This window comes from Leopardus geoffroyi, chromosome D3 (genome assembly GCF_018350155.1).
Source record: "Leopardus geoffroyi isolate Oge1 chromosome D3, O.geoffroyi_Oge1_pat1.0, whole genome shotgun sequence".
Taxonomy (NCBI): Eukaryota; Metazoa; Chordata; class Mammalia; order Carnivora; family Felidae; genus Leopardus; species Leopardus geoffroyi.
Genome location: NC_059339.1, coordinates 79,369,003 through 79,390,853, shown reverse-complemented (window position 1 = coordinate 79,390,853; position 21,851 = coordinate 79,369,003). Strand labels below are relative to the sequence as shown.

Sequence of the window (21,851 nt, the reverse complement as noted above, 5' to 3'; positions counted from 1 at the left end):
ACAATCCCATTAACCAAGCACAGAGCCTTGTGGCCCGCCATAGAACCTATGCCAGGGATCAGGACAGTATACATTTCTCTATTATAACGTGGAAATCTTATTATGTAGGTGGAATACGGGTTTTTTTTTTTTTTAAACATTAGTATGTAAATAGGATCCTGCTGTGTAAATATCATACACTAATACGTATGCATGTAGACATAGGCTAAGTATGAATCCAAGTCTTAGTCTTTTTATACCTCTTTCAAAAAACAAGTGTAAGTGACGGCCGTTTTCCAATAAACTCTGATTCTTCAGACAAGCCTTCCATTAAGGCGGTGGTGGGGACTCTGGCTCCAGTGATGTTCGTGGAAGGGAGGGAATGAGCAGTGACATTTTATATAATTCATCATGTTCTCAAAGAAGCACCACATTGTTAGATGTGCCCTTGCAGATTTGGATAAAATTTTATCCCAACAAATGTATTTTTTTCCAGGATGTGTTCCCTGGGGTTTAAAGGGGAGAGAGAGATAATCCCATTGAACTGTTTATCTCTGTGACTGAAAATGTTTTCCAGGAAGTGTGTTGAGGTTTTAGCGGTAGAACTGCTATTGATTTTTTTTTTTTTTCCCCTGATACGCTTTGTTGCAGCTTGTGAACAGTAACAGCTTGACAACATTGCAAAATAAAACTGCAGTTTACCAAGGGGGACAAAAGTGGAATTTGGTTGTATGCCCAGTATGATTATGAACTGACAAAAAAATTCACAGTAACGATTTAAAAAATTTGAATGTAGAAGGTGCTTTCTGTAAATTGCATTTAATAATGTTCGTACCTAATATTTTCCCAAATAGCTTGGGTGACAGAATGCACACCCAGGAAACAATGATATATTCTCGTGTGTTTTCTGTGTGTGCCGGAATATAGCTCATGGACTACGGGATTGTGTGATTTCAGAGAAGTGGACTAACAAGCCCCTAAACAAGTAGGGGCTTAAACTGGGTGTGGGAGGCTGGGGTGTGATCTGGATGGATGCAGGCTGGATGAATGGGATTCTGTGTGAACCTGCTCTGTTTGTGGGGTTCAGTAAACGGTTACTAAACTCAAATATTGTTTTAGGCACTGTGCAAAGCAAAAGAGAAACAACACTGATGATTTTTGCTCTTAAAACTTGTAATCTAAGGAGGTTGTGGGCACTGATGGTTAATGCAAGTCAGGCAGTGATAGGGCCTATCAGAGGGTTCTAAGTGTTGCAAAGAGAATACAGAAGCAGGGCCAAGTAATTCTTCCTAGGGGCCTGGAAAACCTTCACATAGATTACATTGGGATGCTAGTGTGGTAGTTTAGAAAATGTTAGGAAGCAAAATTAGAAAAGTCTTTGAATATCTTCTGGAAAGAATTCTGAAGATAGAGAATTAGGCAGCTTATAGACCTGGTCCATCTTGTATTTGTTGTACAGAAATCTTACATATATCTTACAAAATAAGGTCAAATATCTTATTTTTTAGGTAATCTGATTTAAATAACAAGTATTGGATAATGCCCTGAAAATCAGATTCTGGGAAACATGGTCCTATTCAACTGAAAGGCTTCCCGGACAGAAGAGAGTCCGTTCTAGGGGTGTTTTTTTCTTTAAGTATTATAGGCACAGTCCAAAGGGCCTATGAGATTTTCTAGGAAGTAGATACATACTGGAGACGTGAAAAAAAATCCTGTAAAGTCAAAATTATATTTATTTAATTGTCCACAAAGTGTATTTTGTTGACAGATCCACTGCAATTGAATCTTACTCAGTTTTATGAATTATATTTAATTTAGGATGTGCATTCTTAGAAATAAGAGTGCCTAAAACTGTGAGGGTTGTAAATAAAGTTGCATAGCTCTGCTCAGTTTAGCTCCTGAAAGCTGTCTATTTATTCCGTACAATTGAAAAGGTAAGGCATAATGGGCTTGGGAAGCACAATATAAATTGCTCCTTGCACACCATTTCTAGCTTGGGAGCCTCTCTGTGCCAGTCTTTTGAGATCAGTCTTTCCGTAATGATGGCTTTTTCTACTCTTTGTGGGCAAGCGTGAACTTATAATGCAGACATTTTCCAAACATAGAAGTAGGGACAGCCAGTTTGGAAATTTCTCCTAGGAGCAAGTTCCTTCAAAGGCCTCTTGTAGTGTATCCTGTTCTGCACTCAAGGACTCCCAATGCCATCTTACGGACAACCAAGGAATTGCAGGAAGGTGTTATTTGTCAATGCAGACAGGGAGCAGAAACCAAACAGTTCTCTCTGATCCAGGGATCTGAGGACTTAGAAAGGTTAGTTATTTATATTACTTCTCCCTTCATATAGCACTGAACTAAAACAACACAATCAAACCACATGTTGTATTTGTAAATGTTTTGTGAGAAGCATATTCCATAGACTGACCTAGAAATTCAAACAGGTGCTGATATTTTGCCGTAGAACCTTCTTTCTCTGGTCTGACTCAGTCTCGTGGTGTATAGGTAAACCTGGGATCAAGGGGTTATGTGGATTTCTGAATGTCTATTCTCGCTTAAATCCGCAGGGCTGTACTCTTTTTCCTCATAGAACGCTAGGAGTTCTTTCACGTTGAGTAATATTACTCTCTTCTGTGTCTGCTTTTTTTCTAAGCAAAACATGTGTGCAATGAAGTAATTCAATCAGAAGAGTTGGGATATATGTTCAGATGCTTTTGTGGTTTCCAGAGTTAGTTTAGGTGTTTTGTTGTTTGTTTTTGAGTGTTGAGTTGAAAAAGAATTGCTCCAGTCGCCCGATACGCAAGGGAGGTGGGTAGCAGCCTCACTGTACGATTTGAGAGGAGGAATAAAGGGTTCTGTCTCGCTGGTGCTCTCCCACTAGCCCGTCATTGCATCTTTATTTCAGCAGCAGTGGCACACCGGCCCCGTGGGCCCTGTGTAGTCTCTGCTCCCCCTTAGATGGCCGCGGTGCCTCGGAGGGGTGCTGATGCCCCCGGAGAGCTTGTTCTCCCAGAGGCCCATGGGGTTCTCTCTGTCACTTCTTTCAGGTCTCCGCTCAAAGGTCTCCTTTACAGTGAGGCCCGCCCTGACCACCTTGTTTGAAGTTTATTTGTTTTGAGAAGGAGAGAGAGAGAGAGAGAGAGAGAGAGAGAGCATGTGTGTGGGGGGGAGGAGCAGAGAGAGGGAGAGAGAGAATCCCCAGCAGGCTCTGTGCTGTCAGCGCAGACCGCCGTGTGGAACTCGAACCCATGAACCGTGAGATCCTGACCTGAGCTGAAGTCAAGAGTCTGACGCTTAACAGACTGAGCCATCCAGGTGCCCCTGACCACTTTGTTTAAAATGACACCTACCCTTGTCTCCTGTCCCCTCAGGATGCCCTGTCCCTCTTCTCTGTAACACCGCCTCCAAAGTTGAGAATGAACATTTAGGAGAAGAGCCTTTACGGTTCAGATACAGAGATACACAGTGCAGGGTTGGGCTGCATTTCACTTCTGGCTCTGCCTCTGACAATTGGCCTTGGGCCCGTCACTATCCTTTTGTGATTTAGCTCCTATTTATTTGAAATGAAGGGGTTAAAAGAGGGGTTTCTTGTATCCCGCCCCAAATTGTCATGTTGATTTTGTGGTGTCAAAATGAGCTTGCTTTGTTCTGAAGTAAGCTTTGTGAAGACAGACGTGTGTGTTTTATCAATCCCAGCACATGGAAAGGTATCCTGGCCCAGAGTAGATGCCAGAGAAACAGATGTGCTTTTTTTTTTTTTTTTTTTTTTAATTTTTTTTTCAACGTTTATTTATTTTTGGGACAGAGAGAGACAGAGCATGAACAGGGGAGGGGCAGAGAGAGAGGGAGACACAGAATCGGAAACAGGCTCCAGGCTCTGAGCCATCAGCCCAGAGCCTGACGCGGGGCTCGAACTCACGGACCGCGAGATCGTGACCTGGCTGAAGTCGGACGCTTAACCGACTGCGCCACCCAGGCGCCCCGAAACAGATGTGCTTTGATCCGGCCAAAGAAGCCACGCGTTCCTTGAAGGAAGGGACTATCTTTGGTTTCTTTCTTTTTTCCCTGGCCTCCCTCTGTCACCTTTTCACCAAGCCTGGTGTAGAAGCCCGGGTCTGAACAGCTGTGTTAGAGTGATGGCGAAGTAGGCACTTGCGGGACCCCCCAGAATAGAAGGGAGCCGCTTGCTCACCTAGGAGGACGAAGATGCAGGCCAGGATGGCGATGAGGGCGCCCCGGCTCAAACTGACCGGGAGCATGTAGGCCTCAGGGCTGCAGGACAGGACATGGCCGTCGTCGTCACAGCCGCACACCTGGATGGTCAGCGTGCCCGTGCTGCTCAGTACCGGCTGCCCGCTGTCTGCTATCAGGATGGGCAGGTAGAACACACTCTGCTCCTGCTGCCGGAAGCCAGACCTCCTGGTGAGAATCCGGGCAGTGTTATCTGAAAGACAGGGATTCCAGGATTGAAAAATGGGGAGAGGGATAATGGGAGGAAAGAAGAAAATGGAAGAACCGACGAGTGAATTAACTTCTTGGGTTGAGGAAAGCCAAGAGCGCAGGGATGGGATGTGGGACGGGCAGAGAGGGATGGTCACACATTTCCTGGAGGCATTTAGCTGCAGCCACTCCTGGTTCATGTGGATCAGCATTTGAATTCAGACACATTGGATTTTTGCTTGCTTCTAGGCAAAACCCTGAGGCCTAGGAGAGAAACCCTTTTTGAGAGTCTGTTTTACCCTTTGTGACATAAAGTGCCCAGGGCGAACTGTTAGACTTCAGATCTAACTGAATGTTCCTGTGAAAGCTTGATGTAAATGAACAACCATTGGCCACTTGTGATCCCTGTTTGTTCCCGCTCAGCAGGTTTCCAAGGCCACAGGGCTGCTTCGTGCCTCCAGGAAAAGAACGCTGACGAGCCTTCTTGGCTGTGGCAGATTGCTTATTTTTGCCATTTTGGCTGGAATTCACGTCTTCTGCTATTTTCTTTTATGTCTCTGAAACGCAGTCACCACCTCCTCCTGTGCTTTCTGAAGAACCTGCTCATTTAGCAGAAGCTTACTTGAAATCCCCTAATCACATGATTGATACACCCTGTTATCTCCCCCCTTCTTGGTGGTCTGAGAGTTTACACAATATGAATGTGGTGAAAATTCGTACCTGGTCAGCAATATTAGTTTTTCTCCTCCAGTTTTAAAGGGGATTAGAAAATTATTTGATGTGTTTCCACAAAGGTGGTGTGTGTGAGTGTGTGTATTTATATTTATATTTGCCTAATGTAGTGTTTTGGGATCTTTTATTTTTTTAATCTGTGTTTTCACGTTTCCTCGAGTGGGTTTGCATCGTAAGTCATGTCTTTTTTTGCAAAGTTCAGATCATTTTCAGTAGAAAAGTTTGAGAGATGTGGTAGGACATGTAGGCAGTGACTCTCAAAGCTAATATCGACGTGCATGGTCCTCTGGATGTGTTTTACATTTCACCGGGAAGAGTCTAGAACTACACAAAAACTTCTGAGAGCCTGACCAAAGTGAACATTATTAATACCAATATTTCTGGTTCTCTTTCCCTTCTTGGACATAATGAAGGATTATATTTTTCTACCCTCTTAAATTTTGGCACGTCTACCGGATTTGCTTTTGATAACGATAAATGGGCGAAAGTGATTCCTGTCACTTCCAGGCAGAAGCACGTAGCAGGTGGTATGTGTGTCTCTGTTCTCTTGCCTTGGCGTGGCGTTATGCAAGAACGTTTAAGGTGGAGATCCAGGCAGCCTGGGACACTGAGCTACGTGGACAGCTGTCCTCGTCGCTCACACCCACGATCAGCCTCATGTGAGCAAGAAATTAACTTTAGTTGTGTTAAGCCACTGAAGGTTTGGTGTCATTTGTTGCTGCAGCATAGGCTAGCCTATCCTGATGAACACATTATCCTTCGTTAGCTCTTTCACTTCCTCCTTGCCCTGCCTTTTCATGGTAGCAGTTACAGCTTACTGAGTGCTCATGTGCAAATACTTAGTCTTTATACGCAGTATCTCATTTAATTTTCACATTTGATGAGATAGTGATAAGCTGACCCTTTTACAGTGGATGGGTTAAGGCCTAGAGAGATTATATAATTTGTTCAAAGTTACTTAGTAGCAGAGCTGGGATTTGAACTCTGGTCTCTCTGACTCCACGTAAACATTTCTTTTATTGTGCCGTGTAACTACTAATTTAGTTTAGTGATACTAACTCTAGAAAATTATCCAGCCAGTGGAAATCCCTTCCCTGCTTTGGTACAGGCCCCTTTCCTCTTTTATTTCCTTCTCAGTGGAGGAATGTAGCAACTCGTTGCCAACCTGAGGATTAATTAGTATCTCTGTGTACTCTACAGCCCACCTCCTTTTCTGTTTGTCCAGATTTTGTAGCTAAGTATTATTAATTCTTTTTCACAGTGTTAATTTTATGTTTCCAGAAACCAAGTTTTTTTCAGACAGAGTGCTGTTTTATTTTTTATTTTTCAATTTAATCAAGGCTAGGTTGTAAGACTTGTAGAAAGCTTGACCAGAGATGAATTTCATAAAAGTATTATATCATGCCTACTTACACAACATGTTTCTTGATCTTAGAATTATTTACAGTTAAATAAAAAAGATCAGAGCATTGTGTTGCTAAGTCTAGTCTTAGAAGGGGTCTGGCATATAGTAGCCACTTGTGAAGATTTTGTTGAACATGATAATTAGGGCTTTAGTAACCCATTTGGAAGCAATATTTGTTTCCAAGGTGACACAAAACATTTTTTTTTCTGAAACCGTTCCCAAATTCTAGTTCTACTCTAAATGCTTACTTACTTTATTATTTTGTTTGTAACATAATTTATTGTCAAGTTGGCTGACATATAGTGTATACAGTGTGGTCTTGGTTTTGGGGTAGATTCCCATGATTCATCGCTTACGTACAACACTCGGTGCTCATCCCAACAAGGGCCCTCTTCAATGCCCATCATCGATTTTTCCCTCTTCCCCCATCCCCCCATCAACTCTTAGTTTGTTCTCTGTATTTAAGAGTCTCTCATGGTTTACCTCCCTCTCTCTCTGTCTGTAACTATTTTTTCCCCTTCCCTTCCTCCATGGTCTTCGGTTAAGTTTCTCAAGTTCCACATACGAGTAAAAACATAAGATTTCTGTCTTTCTCTGACTCCAGGAAAATACACTTCACACCAGTGAAATACATTTAGCCTACTCGGTTTCTAATCTTGGGCCATTTGCTTTCTTATCTATCAAATGAGACAATGAGAATCGGAGGGAGGGATTAGTAACTTCCTTGAAACCTTAGAAGATTATTAAAAATATCAAATAAATCAAAGTATGGGAAAATACGTTTGAAACTGCAAATTGTTATACACACACAGTCCTCTTAATAATGCTTTGGGGATTAAAAAGGTGCTACTTGAGGTAGTGCCTTGTTGTGTTTATAAAAGGATATCATGTGTAGGGCACGAGAGTTGGAGTCCTGACAGCGGATCCACCAAATCAGATGTTCAATTTTTCATGAGCCTTAGTAAAAGGTACTCATGGGATAATTGTTATGAGGAAATTTTAAGAGTTCGTTCTTTCTATTGAAGATGTGCTGATTTTCATTTTGGAAAACCTTCCAAGTAATGAGTCATTTCTTTTATAGTCATCATGCTCTAGTGGCTTTTCTTTTTAAAGTATTGGCTCCATGAATTGGCGTCCAAAGTCATCTTTAAGAAAGTTGCAGCATTTTGCTGCATATTGTTTCCGTACTGAATCTGACAAATAGTGTGAAAGAACAGAGTGACATTTCACTGAAAATTTGGAGAAACAGTATAATGTATCATCCTCCCGACCCCAGGGTTTCCGCTGTAAAACCAGTCCTAAGGGGGCTAAAATCACTTTTTGTAGGAAGGATTTCCCTGTGAAGCAGATAAAGGAATACTTCAAACTTTGATCCAATAAAAATGTTGGGATGTTTAATTGTAGTACTTCTGTTGTTATGATTTATATTACCCTTCCTTCCAGAATTGTTAGAGTGATTTTATGATAACATGTAGAAGGTTAAAGGAAAGACTTGGAGGAACATTTTCCACGTAAAAGAAAACAGGTTTAATAGTCTTAAGTTTTAATGGCAGAATATGATGGGGGGTGGAATTAATACTTTAAGTCTCAAATAATTGGTGTTTGAGACTAAGACCAGGCAGGCCTAGTCATGACTTTTTGTTATCCTTTGTTTAGATTGTTATACAGTGACAATATTTTATAATTGGAATAAAAATGAGGCTAGTAGAGCCCAGAGAAGTGACGCTCTCTCTCCGGAAGGTCAGACAGAAAGTAGCAGAGTTAGTAACAGAAGGAGTTCACTTGACAATTAAAAAATTTTTTTTCTGATCTCCTTTGAAAATCATCTGGCTGGAGAGCAGAAGCTCCTCCTTTTCCTACCTGTGCCCGATGAAGAATGTGCTAGGTTTACAAATTTCCTAGCTGATCAGAGTGCTTACTGGAAAAGAGGGGTCTAGAATTCCATTCCAGCTAAGTTGTAGTGGGGAATGGTTTCTAGAATAGGAAACCCCACCTGACTCTTTCTTTTTAAACCATTCTAAAGTAATAAAGTTGTGTCAGTGCTCAGACTACTCTTTGTGATCCTATATTTGTCCTTTGTTATCTTAGGCTTTGTCTCCCTTTTGTTCTGGGAGCTCTTTACCGTCATCCCCTTTGATGCTTGCCCAGACATGTTCCCTCAGGTTTCTCTCTTTGTCTAGTTCAATTTCTATCTTTCTCAGATTTCCCCCATAGTTATAGAACATACACACATGGCTGTTATCTGTGGGAAAGAAGGAAGGCTTTTGCCTGTGTGCCTGGCACAGTGTCTCACACAGAGGCAGCTCTCAGACATTTGTCAACTAACTGAAAGTTTCAGAATCAGCAGAGGACATTCTTTTTTCTTTGATGTTTTGAAACAAAACTTTAAAAGACACTGCAAATGAGCATTCATGTCTTTGCTGCTGCTAAAGAGCAGGTGACCTTTGGCGTGACACTGTTTGCATGGTAGAGTAAACAGAAGTCTCCAGCCCAAGCTAGAAGAGCATTGGTGGCCACCTATCCACCTGGTTACCTTGGTTGTCCCGAATGGTGAAGTTGGGGTTGTTAGCAGCCTCGGGAGCCAAGCTGTAGTAGAAGTGCTGACCACTGTGTGGGTCGTCTAGGTCCACGGCACTCACTGTCTGGATCAGCTGAGGGGGTGACATGGAATCATGTGAGTCAGAGTCAGAAGAAAAATCGTCAGGACCCCGTGAGATCCCAAACCCTAAAATCCAATAGTGGATTGTTTTACCTGATGAGAAAGGCATCCTAAAACTTACCTGGAAACTCTCCATGGCATCACACCACTCAAGATTGAATTTTGGTCTTTATTATTGGGCCTGAGTACATATTTGGCACATGGTGAAAGTTACCTGAATACTTCAGGGGTTAGGCATCAGCATAACAAATTCTCACACCAACACCAGTGTTTTTAAGCAGTCTAAAGAGAAGACTGGATAAGAACACTGTGGGCAGATGCCACAAGGCCCTGCTTGTTTCTGTTTTCCATTCTTCTACTTCACCTACTTAACCTCACCATTTGGGTTAATATTTCGGGGTCAAATTGCTATCTTTGAGAAGCCTCTATTGAAAAATGACCAATACCTAGAAGAGAAATAGACACGTGAACATCTACTGTGTCAGGTTAATGGAACACAGCTGGGAGGGGATGGGTCACAGGGCAGTTGCTTTTGGTTGGCTGGAAGGGGAGCTAGGAAACGTGGAGAGCCCAAGATCTCGGGTGGGATATGTGGAACAGACTGGCGTCAGAAGCAGGGTTTGGGGGTGAGGAGAACAAAAGAAGGGATGGCTTTCTTTTGAGCTCTTTGGCCTAAACTTTGCCTTTTCCATAGTGCTTTTGAAAGTAGTAGGTTGCTAGGAGGGTTATAAAGGCCATGGTAAAAAAAAGCTACTAAAGAAAGCAATGCAGAATATGCGATTGAAAAAGCAGCAGGCCAACTGGGAGGGATATAGAAAAAGTGTTGAATGGATGGTCACCTTCCTATGTGTTTCCTCTACCAACCAATGCCACAGATACCTCCCACCTGTCTTGGGCCTAAACCTGTAGACTTGACCTTCCTGCTGTTTAAAACGGGTTATGCTTCTCTGCCAGGGTAGAAACCAGAGCATCAAGGGTCAGTTGGCGGGCCCAGGTCGGCTTGCTTATTAGTCTATATTTCTTCCTCTGTAAATTAAGGGAGGTAATGCTACCCCTCAGTATACCGAAGGTTAAATAACAAGAGAGGGAGGCTCCCAGCTGGGGGCCTTCTGGTGGACACTGCATTGTTCAGATCCCCCTTCAGTGAAGGATTTGATGCCCCAGATTTGTCAGTCTCTTTGAGGATTGTCTCATTTGCTGAGAGTCACCTACCCACACTTACCACATCCTTCCAGGGAAGCCCACGGCAAATGACTGATGTAGTAGTGTAAAAGCCTGACCATCCCATCTAAACTTGGGCAAACTAGTTCTAGAGCTCTTTGAAGTCATGCAAGCCTTGTTAGTGGGTCTGCATCACAGCTGGACTTCTCATTTTGCCTAGTCCTGCAAAGTCGTCCTCTTCTACAGGCATTGGTCCCAAGGGCATTCCTTAATAAACATCTTATACCAGAACTCCGCTTTCGGATACGCCTCCTGCAAACGCAACTGGCAGCTGGCCTCTTTTGAACCTAAAGGTTGAAGGAATGGAGTTGCATAAAGGAGAGAGGTTGATTGAGCACTGAGAGATGAACTTGCCCCATGGCATAGCCTAGTGTCAGTTCTGCTCACATATGAGGGCCACCCTACCACCCTATCCCTACTGAGACAAATCCTGTATTTTCCATCTTTCCCACAGTGCCAAACACATAAAGACAGAATCTCTGTCTCTCTCTTTTTTAACAAAACATACCTCTTACTGAATGTTATAAATGGTTGATTATATATAACTTGGCAAACATAGTTGGGTAAATCATTTCAGAATATCTGACCTGTGAAATCATAACTATATTGGTGAGATGAGGGCCCTGAGATATAGGACTGGTTCATGATTGGGCTTGTAAAGAATGAGTGAGCAAAGACACTGCCTTGCTGGCTTAGTTTCTGGAGGCTAAATTTCTTTGGTGGCAAATTTGGTTATCGGTAGCAATTGGGAACATAGGGGCCTGCTCTCCTGCCCTCCGCTATCCTGACAGGTCAGATTTCCTTCTCAGCCCCACTTGCCATGCAGTATTCTGCTTAGCTGGTTTCATTCTGCCTTTAGCCAGCATCAGGCATGTTGTCTGATTTCTTTGTGGGCCTCCTTCCTGGCTGCTTGTGAGGAGGAAAGCACATATCCCGCCTCGGCGGACACACAGCTGACGACTACCCGACGCCTCTAACACAAGAAGGCCTGGTTCTTTATACGCCAGACATGCCTACCGAGCTGTATGCTCAGTACATCATTTCCTGGGGGAGAAGAGGTTAATTTGCTGTGCTGCTAGTCATGTTCTTTATAATAGAGATTAGTAATTAGCTTTGTCGTGTATTATACATTTGTCATGGTAAAATTTTATACAATACAATTTTATATATTATACTTCACAGGCTATATATGAAATTTTTATATTATAACATAAAAGAAATTATTAAAATCAAGGTCCAGACCTTCTCACTCAAAATTCAATTACCACAGCACAGTAACTTGCTGTTTTTGTATCCTGCCTCCACCAGTCTTTGTTCACATGTAGTCATAACTTTATGTAACTGCGAGCGAGCGAGCAGCGAGCGAGCGAGCGTATACAGGTAGTTTTGATACTTTCTCTCTTTACTTATAATAACACAGATCATTTGTTACACTGTAAAGTCAGCATTGTAACTTTTATTAGCTGTGTAATGTTTCAAGTCTCCCTAGAAATTCAATATATGTGGAAGTAAAATTATCCTAGACTTGTTGAAAAAAATTTTTAGGAGTGCTATAGACCATTACACTGAGTTTTAAGAAACAATGGATGAGATGATTTAGATCAGAATCATTATAGGGCATTTTTTTTCCCCTGTGGAGAATGTGAATCACTTTTGAGTGAGAATGGTGGAGACGTGTGGACTCAATCTTTGGTGAGTACGGACACCGATAGCAGTTTTGGTTGTACACACTTGTCAGTTTGTGCAGCAAGGTGCCACTTTCCAGGTGTAGAAGTGAAAGCAAAATCTGCATTTCAGCCAGAAGACCTGAAGTACCAAAGCATGAGTCCTTGCCTTGTAGATATGTGCTTCATAGACTCATAAATTTCATATTAAAACTATACTGACCCATTTGCCTCACCACCAGAATCCACAGGACCATAGAATATACTTTGGAAGAAGAAATTAGGACTATTAGGGGGTCTGTTGGGTTATAGGTAGACAAGAAAGCATCTTACGGAAGCAGGGACATGGCCTGTGCTCTGAGGTACAGAAGGGTGGGCACAGGGTGGGCAGTAGCCCATTGCACGCCTGACTACATGACTACTCCAAGCAGAGTGCTGGATGTTTCTCAGTTACACCACTTAGAATTTGATCAACCAAATTATTCATTTACCTTTAAAAGCATATTATAAAAGAAGGTACAAATATGTCTCTACAGATTATAGAACTATGGCTGTCTCAAATTGGTAGAAACTTGTTCCTTCAGTTCCTTTCCTCTCAAAATTTACGTGACATGAACAACATTAAGAAAATGGTGTTTTTTTTTTTTTTAATTTTTTTTTTCCAACGTTTATTTATTTTTGGGACAGAGAGAGACAGAGCATGAACAGGGGAGGGGCAGAGAGAGAGGGAGACACAGAATTGGAAACAGGCTCCAGGCTCTGAGCCATCAGCCCAGAGCCCGACGCGGGGCTCGAACTCATGGGCCGCGAGATCGTGACCTGGCTGAAGTCGGACGCTTAACCGACTGCGCCACCCAGGCGCCCCAAGAAAATGGTGTTTTAATTGAGGGAGGAGAGAGAGTGTAGGTATTCTAGGTAACAAAGCATTCTGAGAATAGGGCAGGCAGTCCCCCAACAAGGTGCCCGTTGTCAGAAGTTAAGAAAGGGAGATGGAAAGATTTAAGAATAAACCTTCCCTACTGCAGATATTTTCAGCTGTTAGTGCTCAACTGAGGAAAAGAGGACTCTTCTCCTGGTCTTCATGGTCCCTCACTCCCAGGACCCAGAGCACATATTCCTGTAGTCGGTACTATACTGTTGAGTCACAAGATGGGTAGATAAGTTCAGGCCAGCCTGTGAATCAGGCTACCATCAAAGCATTGATTAGGTCATAAAATGCATTGGGGGCTCCACATGCGTTTCCTAACAGACTGTTGCGGCATGATGCACAGAAGTTGGGGACTCTTGTAAACTGCTAGTTTCTGGAGTCTCAATTTCTTTGAGGGAACATTTGGTTATCTGTAATGGTTCTTTTTTTAACGTTTATGTATTTTTGAGACAGAGAGAGACAGAGCATGAACAGGGGAGGGGCAGAGAGAGAGGGAGACACAGAATCTGAAACAGGCTCCAGGCTCCGAGCTGTCAGCACAGAGCCCGACGCGGGGCTTGAACTCACGGACCGTGAGATCATGACCTGAGCCGAAGTCGGACGCTTAACCGACCGAGCCACCCAGGCGCCCCAGTAATGGTTCTTTTTATGTGTTGGAGGTTAACCAACATACACACCACACAGGCTGCCTTACCTGCCCTGCTTTGGCATTTTCACATACAAAAGCTTCATAGAATCTGGGGAATTCTGGAGCATTGTCATTCACATCTAAGACTTTGATTGTGACGGAAACACTTCCAACCTGGGAAGGGTTGTCTAAAGAGAACACAAAGAAGACCAAAGGTGAGGGGTCAGCAGTCCAAGAAGCTGGCTCTTTGCTGGAATAGGTTTTCACCTTGTCAGTCCGTCTTTTTAAAGGAATGGGTAAAGAACATGAAGATGGCAAGATAAATGCAGGGCGTGTGTGCTGCCTAGTAAGAGTGCGGTCAGAACGCAGGCGCCTGGGCAAACAAGGGGTGTGTCTGAGAGAGTGTGTGACGTTAGGAGGTTGAGGAGAAGAGTCTGACTCCGAGGAGGGGTGGTGGTATCGTAAAACGCGTCTTAAAAAGAGGCTCATGCTTCAGGTTCTGGAATTAAAGACAGGTGAGTTCTGTATTCTGGGCTTGAAAACAGCCCATTTCTAATTGGGTGTATACTCTGTGGCATTCTTGGCTTGATTCCTGTGGAGTAATCAGTTCCTATGGAATAATAATCGAATTATATTTCACAAGGTTTCAAGCTATTCGCGGGAGTCCAGATAACACTGCACATTTATTTCTGCTTAGGGACTAAGGAGATATTACAGGATCAAACACACACCGAATCTGTATCTTTAGCCGGGGCAGGAGAAGTTACTCATAATCACTCACGGGGGAGTGTGTCTTTTTGGTCTGTCTTTTGCTTGGGGAGTGTGTCTTTTTGGTCTGTCTTTTGCTTGGCAATGGCACACGAGGACAGTTTCACAGCCCCAGGAATGTCCCTGCTGTCCTTTTTTGTTTTGGCCACATCCCAGGAAGACAAAATAGAAATTATAAGACACATAAATTATTCTTCCTAAATAGTTTTATGAAATCTCAGAATGCCTTATTCTTTTTTTTTTCCTTTCTTTCCCCCAAATACCTATGCTCTGCTATATTTTCCCCTTAAATATTTCTATTGCCTATTTACCAAAAGTGCTGACATACTTAAATTTTTTTCCGTTATAACCATGGTACTTGTTTATAGAAGGAATCATGAAAATACAAAAAAAAAAAAAAAATCAGGGTAGATATGATCTACAACCCCACCACTGGCTATATCCATTATATATGTAATGTTACATATGTGTCCGAAAGTATGGAAACATACACACACATGCATAGACTGCAATTAAGCAAAATTAAAAAGTTGGATTTAGAACTTTTAGGGAAGTATTATCCTGTGTCTTTGAAATATGCTTTGAAGACATGTATATTAATATCTGCTGATAATCTCATTTTACTGTGTGGTTATAACAATTTACTTAGACTCGTATTATTAGACTTTTAGGTCATTCCCACTTTCCCCCCTATGTCAAAATAACACTGCGGTAGACATTTGGTGCATGGATTTTTGTTGGTAACTGTGATTATTTCTTTAAGAGGGTTATTATAAGTAGAATTCTTGAGGAAAAAGACTGTGAATATTTTTGATAATCTTAATTCAAAGCGTAATTGCCCATTTGCCTTTCTGAATGGCTGTACATAATTCTGCCAGTACCTCAGGGTCTGCATTTCCCTGAACTTTTACCATCACCAAGTGTTATGAAAAAAAATTGAGTATAGTAGTAAATACTCTACTTTTTTGTGAAGTTTATAATAAATGTTAATCTAGTTTTTAGTAGTTTTCCATTTTTACATTTATGTTCATAAATCTGCCTTTTATTACTTTCTTTAATGTTTATTTTTGAGAGTGAGTGAGCATGAGTGGGGGAAGGGGAGAGAGAGCATGAGAGAGAGAATCCCAAGCGGGCTCCGTGCTGTCAGCGCAGAGCCTGATGCAGGAATCGAACTCACGAACTGTGAGATCATGACCTGAGCCAAGATCAAGAGTCAGATGCCTAACTGACTGAGCCACTGAGGCGCCCCATAAATCTGCCTTTTAGTGCAAGGTGTCTCAAATTTTTGTGTCCATGTTTGTGTGTATGTGTGTGCATGGTAAGGGTGATATATTATGAATGCTGCCTTTCATCCAGTGATACTATTTTATACTTAAGGACAGCAACCCCCTTCCCCCCCCCCCCCCCACCCATGTGCCACTCTTGCATGTGGATTATTTTGAGCTGAAGGACTTGAAGCCCTGTGGGTTCAAGACAGACTTTTGTCCCTCCCTTAACCCACAGAGAAGAATCTAAATTGGGAACTTTTCCCAGAATAAGGGTTCTCAACAGATTTTATTTGAGTGACCCATCTGTATGGTCGGGCTAGCCTCTGATTACTAAACATTTGCTCTTCTTATAGTCCTGTAAAGTGCATTCCTTTCCTTTGAAATTCCAAACTCCTACCCCCTTCTCCGTAGTTCAGAATGACAGGTATAGCTCATTGTGCCTGTCTTTGGAATTTTTATGTCTGTGTGGATTCCCTGTATATATGCCTGTTAAATTAGATTTTCTCTTGTTAATCTGTCTCATGTCAATTTGATTCTTAGTCCAGCTGTAAGGACCTTTGAAGGGGACAGGAATTCTTGCCCCCTGACCATACTATTTGTGTGCATTCCAGTCTTATTAAGGATTCAAAGCCTTTTAGGTTTCTCAGGAATTGTCCCTTTCTTCATATAGAAGTCTAGCTCCTTGATTTAAGGATGCTATTTTTGGTATTGCTTTTGTGTAGTGTCTTGTTTTTTATTTTTTATTTATTTAGTTTTTAATCTCTAGCACAGGACTAGGTATATCGGAGATACTCAGTAAGTATTTGAACTAAATGCATTCACTTGCTTGTATAAACCATAATTTCTGTCTCTTCCCATAAAGAATGTAATGCTTGTTCCAACAAGCTCTAGAAATGTCTACATTCTACAATGCTTATATTTTGTCACATTATGGAGAGCAATTTATTGTGTTACTTACTCATTTCCATAGCAAGGACAGTGATATTATGCCAAGAAAACTCCTCCCGATCAAGGGGTCTTGCAGTCATTAGGGCACCTGTTGTAATGTCAACATAGAAGAATCTTCCAGGGTCACTGCTTCTGTCAATGGAATATCTGCAAAAACACAGATTAAATGCGTGGCTTTATTTGGATAAATATACTACAGCATATTTCATGAGAGAACTGAGTGCATACTATGTGAAACATGGTGCAACGAGTTCTGAGTTATGGACACTTGGAAGACTGCATTTGCTGTTTTTATCATGTCCAGATACAATCCCCCACCAACACCCCCCCCCCCCAAAAAAAAAACCCATAAAAAAACCAACAACAAAGTATTACTGCTTGAATTTTCTCATTCGTAAGTTGAAATAAAACAGGGTACCAAGGCTTAGGACAGTTTTAAGCCAATTAAAGATCCATTTCAGCTTTTTAAATCTTAATACTGCCCTAAGGCTTTTGGGACATGCTGAGTATCAATCTCTGCATGTCTTTGTTCAAAATGAATTTTATTCACTAAGTTTTTGAAATGCTGGATTGGAACTGGAAAAATTGTAGTTAGTGTTTCCAGTCCCTATAATTAGTATCACCTATTGAGAAGGAAAGATTTTGCATTAGGTCCTTTGTAAACATGCTAATGACTGATCTGACAAACACAGTAATAGTGTTTAATAGCTAGAGAGTCCTCATTCATGCAATATTTTTAGTAGGGCGAACGAGGTTTGACTGGGTTGCATCATGTAAATAAACTTGGAATTTATGAGTTTATGGGGCACAACTTGTTAGAAAATATCGTGTAAGTTATATAATTAATGGGATATACAAAGCAGATGTTCCATAACCCAAATGGCTCCATTCTTGTTCAGGCAGTGCACTTCATTGCTTTTATCTTTCATGTTCAGTGTGGACCAAAATTCATCCTTACACAGGAAAAGAAGGATATTTACCTGACGGTTTCAGACCTCTCTGAGGACAGAATGCTTGCCTCATAGTTTGCTATTGTCTGTATCCTTTGAATTATTATTTACCTGGGTACTCCATAATTCCTGTTGAACCTGATTTGGCAGTCTGACCCTTTGTGTTCTTTCACGTGGTGCCTATTTTGGGAGATTCAGTTAGTGTGGAGGGAGATTCAGACATCTGTACGTTTAAAACCCTCCATAATATGTCGCCATGATTGAGAACCATTCTTGAGAATCTGTGTAGTCCTTGGTAATGGTGAATAATTATAATAGCTGCCATTTATGGAATACCAGATATTTTATAGCTTCTTTTAAAATTCTTATAAAATCTCTAGGAGGTAGGTATTCTCTCAATTAGCAGAAAAGAAAACTAAGAGAAGTTAAGTCACTTTCATACAGTTAAACAGCTAATAATTTGCAAAGGTAGCACATATATATTTATATATGTACATATAAAACTACTGTAATATATTGGGTTCAGAATTCTATTTAGAGTTCTCAGCGATTACAGTGTATATCTTAAAGTTGTGGAAACTGGGAAACTGCCATTTTGATGGGAGTGCATTGTTTTTCAGACTAGCGTTGAAAGAAAATGAAATAGAACATATGCATCCCAGACTGCTATGAGGGTAAATATTGATGGTAAAACTCCTGTTTCAAATATGTACAAGGGTGTAGATATGTATATATGCACACACACACACATATGTATGTATTATGTCATGTATATGTATTATTTGGTAAAATGTTTTCTTCCAAAGACGTATTTTTTTTTCTGTAGGAATTCAGAATGGCTGTTCAGAGATTATGAATTAAAGGGAAAGGTGACCACTAAGGGCTGGAGAAGTTGGAATCATTTCAGTTATAATTCTCCAAGAGTTGGGAAATTTAAGGAAGTACATTAATGCCTTTCTCTGCTTCTGACCCTATTTAATGAACACTTACTGTAGCCAGGCACTGCTTTATACACCTTACATATATTGGCTCATTTAATACTTACAGTATCCCTAAGAGGTAGGTACAGTGTCTTGATTTTATAGGTAGGGAAACTGAGGCTTGGATTGGTTAAGTCACTTGCTCAAGATTGAAATCAAGCCTGGGCAGTTTGGTTTCCGGTTCCTGTTAACCACCACACCATTCCGCCTTACTGCACATGGAACGTAGGAAATTCTTTAAGGGAACACGGCCTCCTCTCTTCTTGAAGATAGATTAAGCCATGATAGCAAACTATTGGCTTCTTAATAAAGAACAACAATGCCTAAAAATTTCACTTAAAATTAATTGGAGCGTTTCTTTTCTAGGTGTAATTAGTGATGTAGTTTTAAAGTTCACTATTTTTTTTTTTTCAACGTTTATTTATTTTTGGGACAGAGAGAGACAGAGCATGAACGGGGGAGGGGCAGAGAGAGAGGGAGACACAGAATCGGAAACAGGCTCCAGGCTCTGAGCCATCAGCCCAGAGCCTGACGTGGGGCTTGAACTCATGGACCGCGAGATCGTGACCTGGCTGAAGTCGGACGCTTAACCGACTGCGCCACCCAGGCGCCCCTTAAAGTTCACTATTTTAAGAGTTGAATTTGTCTTTGGAAAAAAGTACTGGTTGGCTCATGACAGTCTTTTCCTCAGTCAGCCGTTCAGCCCACAGAGCCATAACCCTGGTGGCGGCTCTCCAAGCGGTAGGCACAGTGCCGAGGCAGCCCCCGGCCTCTATGATGCGCCAGCTTTCTACACTCAGACCTACAGCGCCACAGCAAATGGCACAGACAGTGTAGGAGATGGAGCGATAGAAGTAACTGACAGAACCCTGACGGTACTGCCTGGTGACATACTGAGCAGAAGCACTGCACGCTCGCTTCAGAGAAGCCTCCCTCAGCAGGTGGAACCCCCCTCTGATTTCCCAAAGCAGAAGCTACTGAATTGCGGTAGCAGTAGCATTCCCTGCTCTGGATGGGACGCCGGGCCAGTTTTCAGGAGGCAGGAGAACAAATTAAAGGTGTAGGTACAGATGGAAAATGGGGACATTGGGACACACTAGTGAATTATGTAGGTGGTTTTCCTTTCTCTAACCATAATATTCTCACCTATTATGGGCAGAATAGGCATAATATACACAGACAAAACAGCCTTCAGTGAACAATAACTAGTGTTTGTTGGGCTCCCTGCTTAATGGCTTGGCTGAGGGCACACTCGGAATTTGGGAGCGATTTGAAGGTAGGGCGTCAATGGGCGGGCTTGCTAAATCCACACACACACACACACACACACACACACACACACACACCCGCCCCCGTAGGAGAGGACAGGAGGGCAGGCTGTTTCCATACCAGCAGAAGTCTATTTCAGTTGCCAAATGGTTCAGTTTCCTGTTTGCCAGAAGTGCCTGTAGCATTTATTAAAAAATTTAGGAGATCCTAAATTGTTTAGGAGATACTAAACATTATATTTTTCATGTATACGTAACTAAATATTGAGATTTAGTTTTGGGATTTACTAGTAAATCACGACCAGTTTATATGCCTGAACATGCCATAGACTTTCTAGAAAGGAGATTATAAAAGTCCTAACAATCTTTTTAAAAAATTAAATGGCCTTTTATCTATAACATTTTAACTTCAGGTGATATATTGATTTTAGGGCAATTTAATATGTGTTTTCTTTTTAGGAATATAAATCTCATTAATTTTAATAAAAATGTAGAAGATGAATTAGCCAAGGTGCATATAACATGCAACTTATTTTAAAAGAAAATAACTTCTATAGGAAAAAATAAGGATAAAATGAACAATTTGGGGAAAGATAACAGGACAGTAATTTCCAAGTGGGTTTATTAAATTATCTCCAGAGATTTGATTTTAAGTGTTTTTCCTTCTGAGAATCCAGGACCCCTGATGTTCTACTTGGGTTTAGGGACCATTCTTTATTGCTGTGAGGCTGTACAAAGAGTCAGGGACCCTAAAGCTAGCAATATGAATTCTCCTTTGCACTCAAAATGCAGAGGGAGAATTACCCCTAGTTCTGATAAGTGGAATCCCTTGCCCCCTCTGCCTGCATGCTTATCTGTTGTCTCCAGGCCTGTGGCCGTCAGGCTGTTCTTGCCAGTTTCTCTCTCAGGACCTAGAGTGCTGCCCCAGAATACGCCCAGTGGACCCTGCTCTCTGCCTCTGGCCTATTCATTCACTCGTGGATTCCTCCTGACTGGGATCTATTGGAATAGAAAGCCTCTCCATTATCTACCTTCCTGATGCTGACCCACTGATGGTTTTCTTTTTCTTTTTCTTTTCTTTTTTTTTTTTTAACATTTATTTATTATTGAAAGACAGAGAGAGACAGAGCATGAGCAGGGGAGGGGCAGAGAGCGAAGGAGACACAGAATTTGAAACAGGTTCCAGGCTCTGAGCTGTTAGCACAGAGCCTGACGCGGGGCTTGAACCCACAAACTGCGAGATCATGACCTGAGCCGAAGTCGGATGCTTAACCGACTGAGCCACACAGGCACCCCTACTGATGGTTTTCAAAGGCCAGTCATCTGAAGCAGCATTTTCTGCTAGCCAGACAGGGTTTCTTAATTGTGTATGCCTCACTGCTCCATGGCAGTAGTGGATGTAGGCCTGTTGGTATCTTGCTTTCATTCTACATATGTCTTAAGATCATGACTTCAGTCTTGAATACTGCACATACACTCTAGGGTGTGTGTTTTCTGACTCCATTCAGTCCCTTTTGCTTGTCATTTAGCAGTGTGACTTGTCTAACAGTCATATTTCCAGTGCTAACCATGTGGAAGTCCAGAGTTAGAATCCTAAAAGAAGATGCAGAAGTATCCACTGGGTCTTCTGATTGACTATTTTAGAAATGGGCTCTGATATTTTCAAGCTTGTGTTTGTTTTACTTCTCTCTTCCCCCCATAAAGGTTTATTCTCTGAAGCTTTCCTCACAGTATCTTCCCTAACATGAGTAGGTTAACTAATTGATTAGAAGATACATATATTATATCTATGATACATTACTTTATCTCTAATATATGATAGATATAATATATATGTATGTGTGTTTTCTTGGTTTCTGAAAATATGAATTTACAGAATTTGTTTCATTTATGTTATGGTTATTATGTATCATTTCTGTTGGGGATAATATATTTTCACTAACTTTTTCCTTCCTATCATACATTTAAAAAGTTTAAGGTTGAAATATCACTTCTATAAAGTTGGTATAATTTATACTA

At 41.6% G+C, this 21,851-nt stretch overlaps 1 protein-coding gene and 1 long non-coding RNA gene across 6 annotated transcripts in view; one reads left to right on the top strand and one right to left on the bottom strand.

Moving 5' to 3' along the window:
• The window catches only part of CDH20 (cadherin 20), a 210,829-nt gene that overhangs the window by 1,890 nt on the left and 187,088 nt on the right, over positions 1–21,851 (bottom strand). For 3 of the 5 annotated variants that reach the window (XM_045459569.1, XM_045459567.1, XM_045459568.1), the window contains 4 exons: positions 16,645–16,781; positions 13,717–13,838; positions 9,084–9,201; positions 4,166–4,417 (listed from right to left, as the gene is read on the bottom strand). In XM_045459569.1, coding sequence (XP_045315525.1) covers positions 4,166–4,417; positions 9,084–9,201; positions 13,717–13,838; positions 16,645–16,781 — 629 coding nt within the window. Of the gene's footprint in view, positions 1–135; positions 486–4,165; positions 4,418–7,077; positions 7,744–9,083; positions 9,202–13,716; positions 13,839–16,644; positions 16,782–21,851 lie in introns of those variants that run through there. The other 2 variants (XM_045459570.1, XM_045459571.1) reach the window with 2 other exon arrangements.
• Positions 1–21,851, top strand: part of LOC123588494 — a 208,119-nt gene that overhangs the window by 316 nt on the left and 185,952 nt on the right. The gene's annotated exons all lie outside the window — the stretch shown is intronic.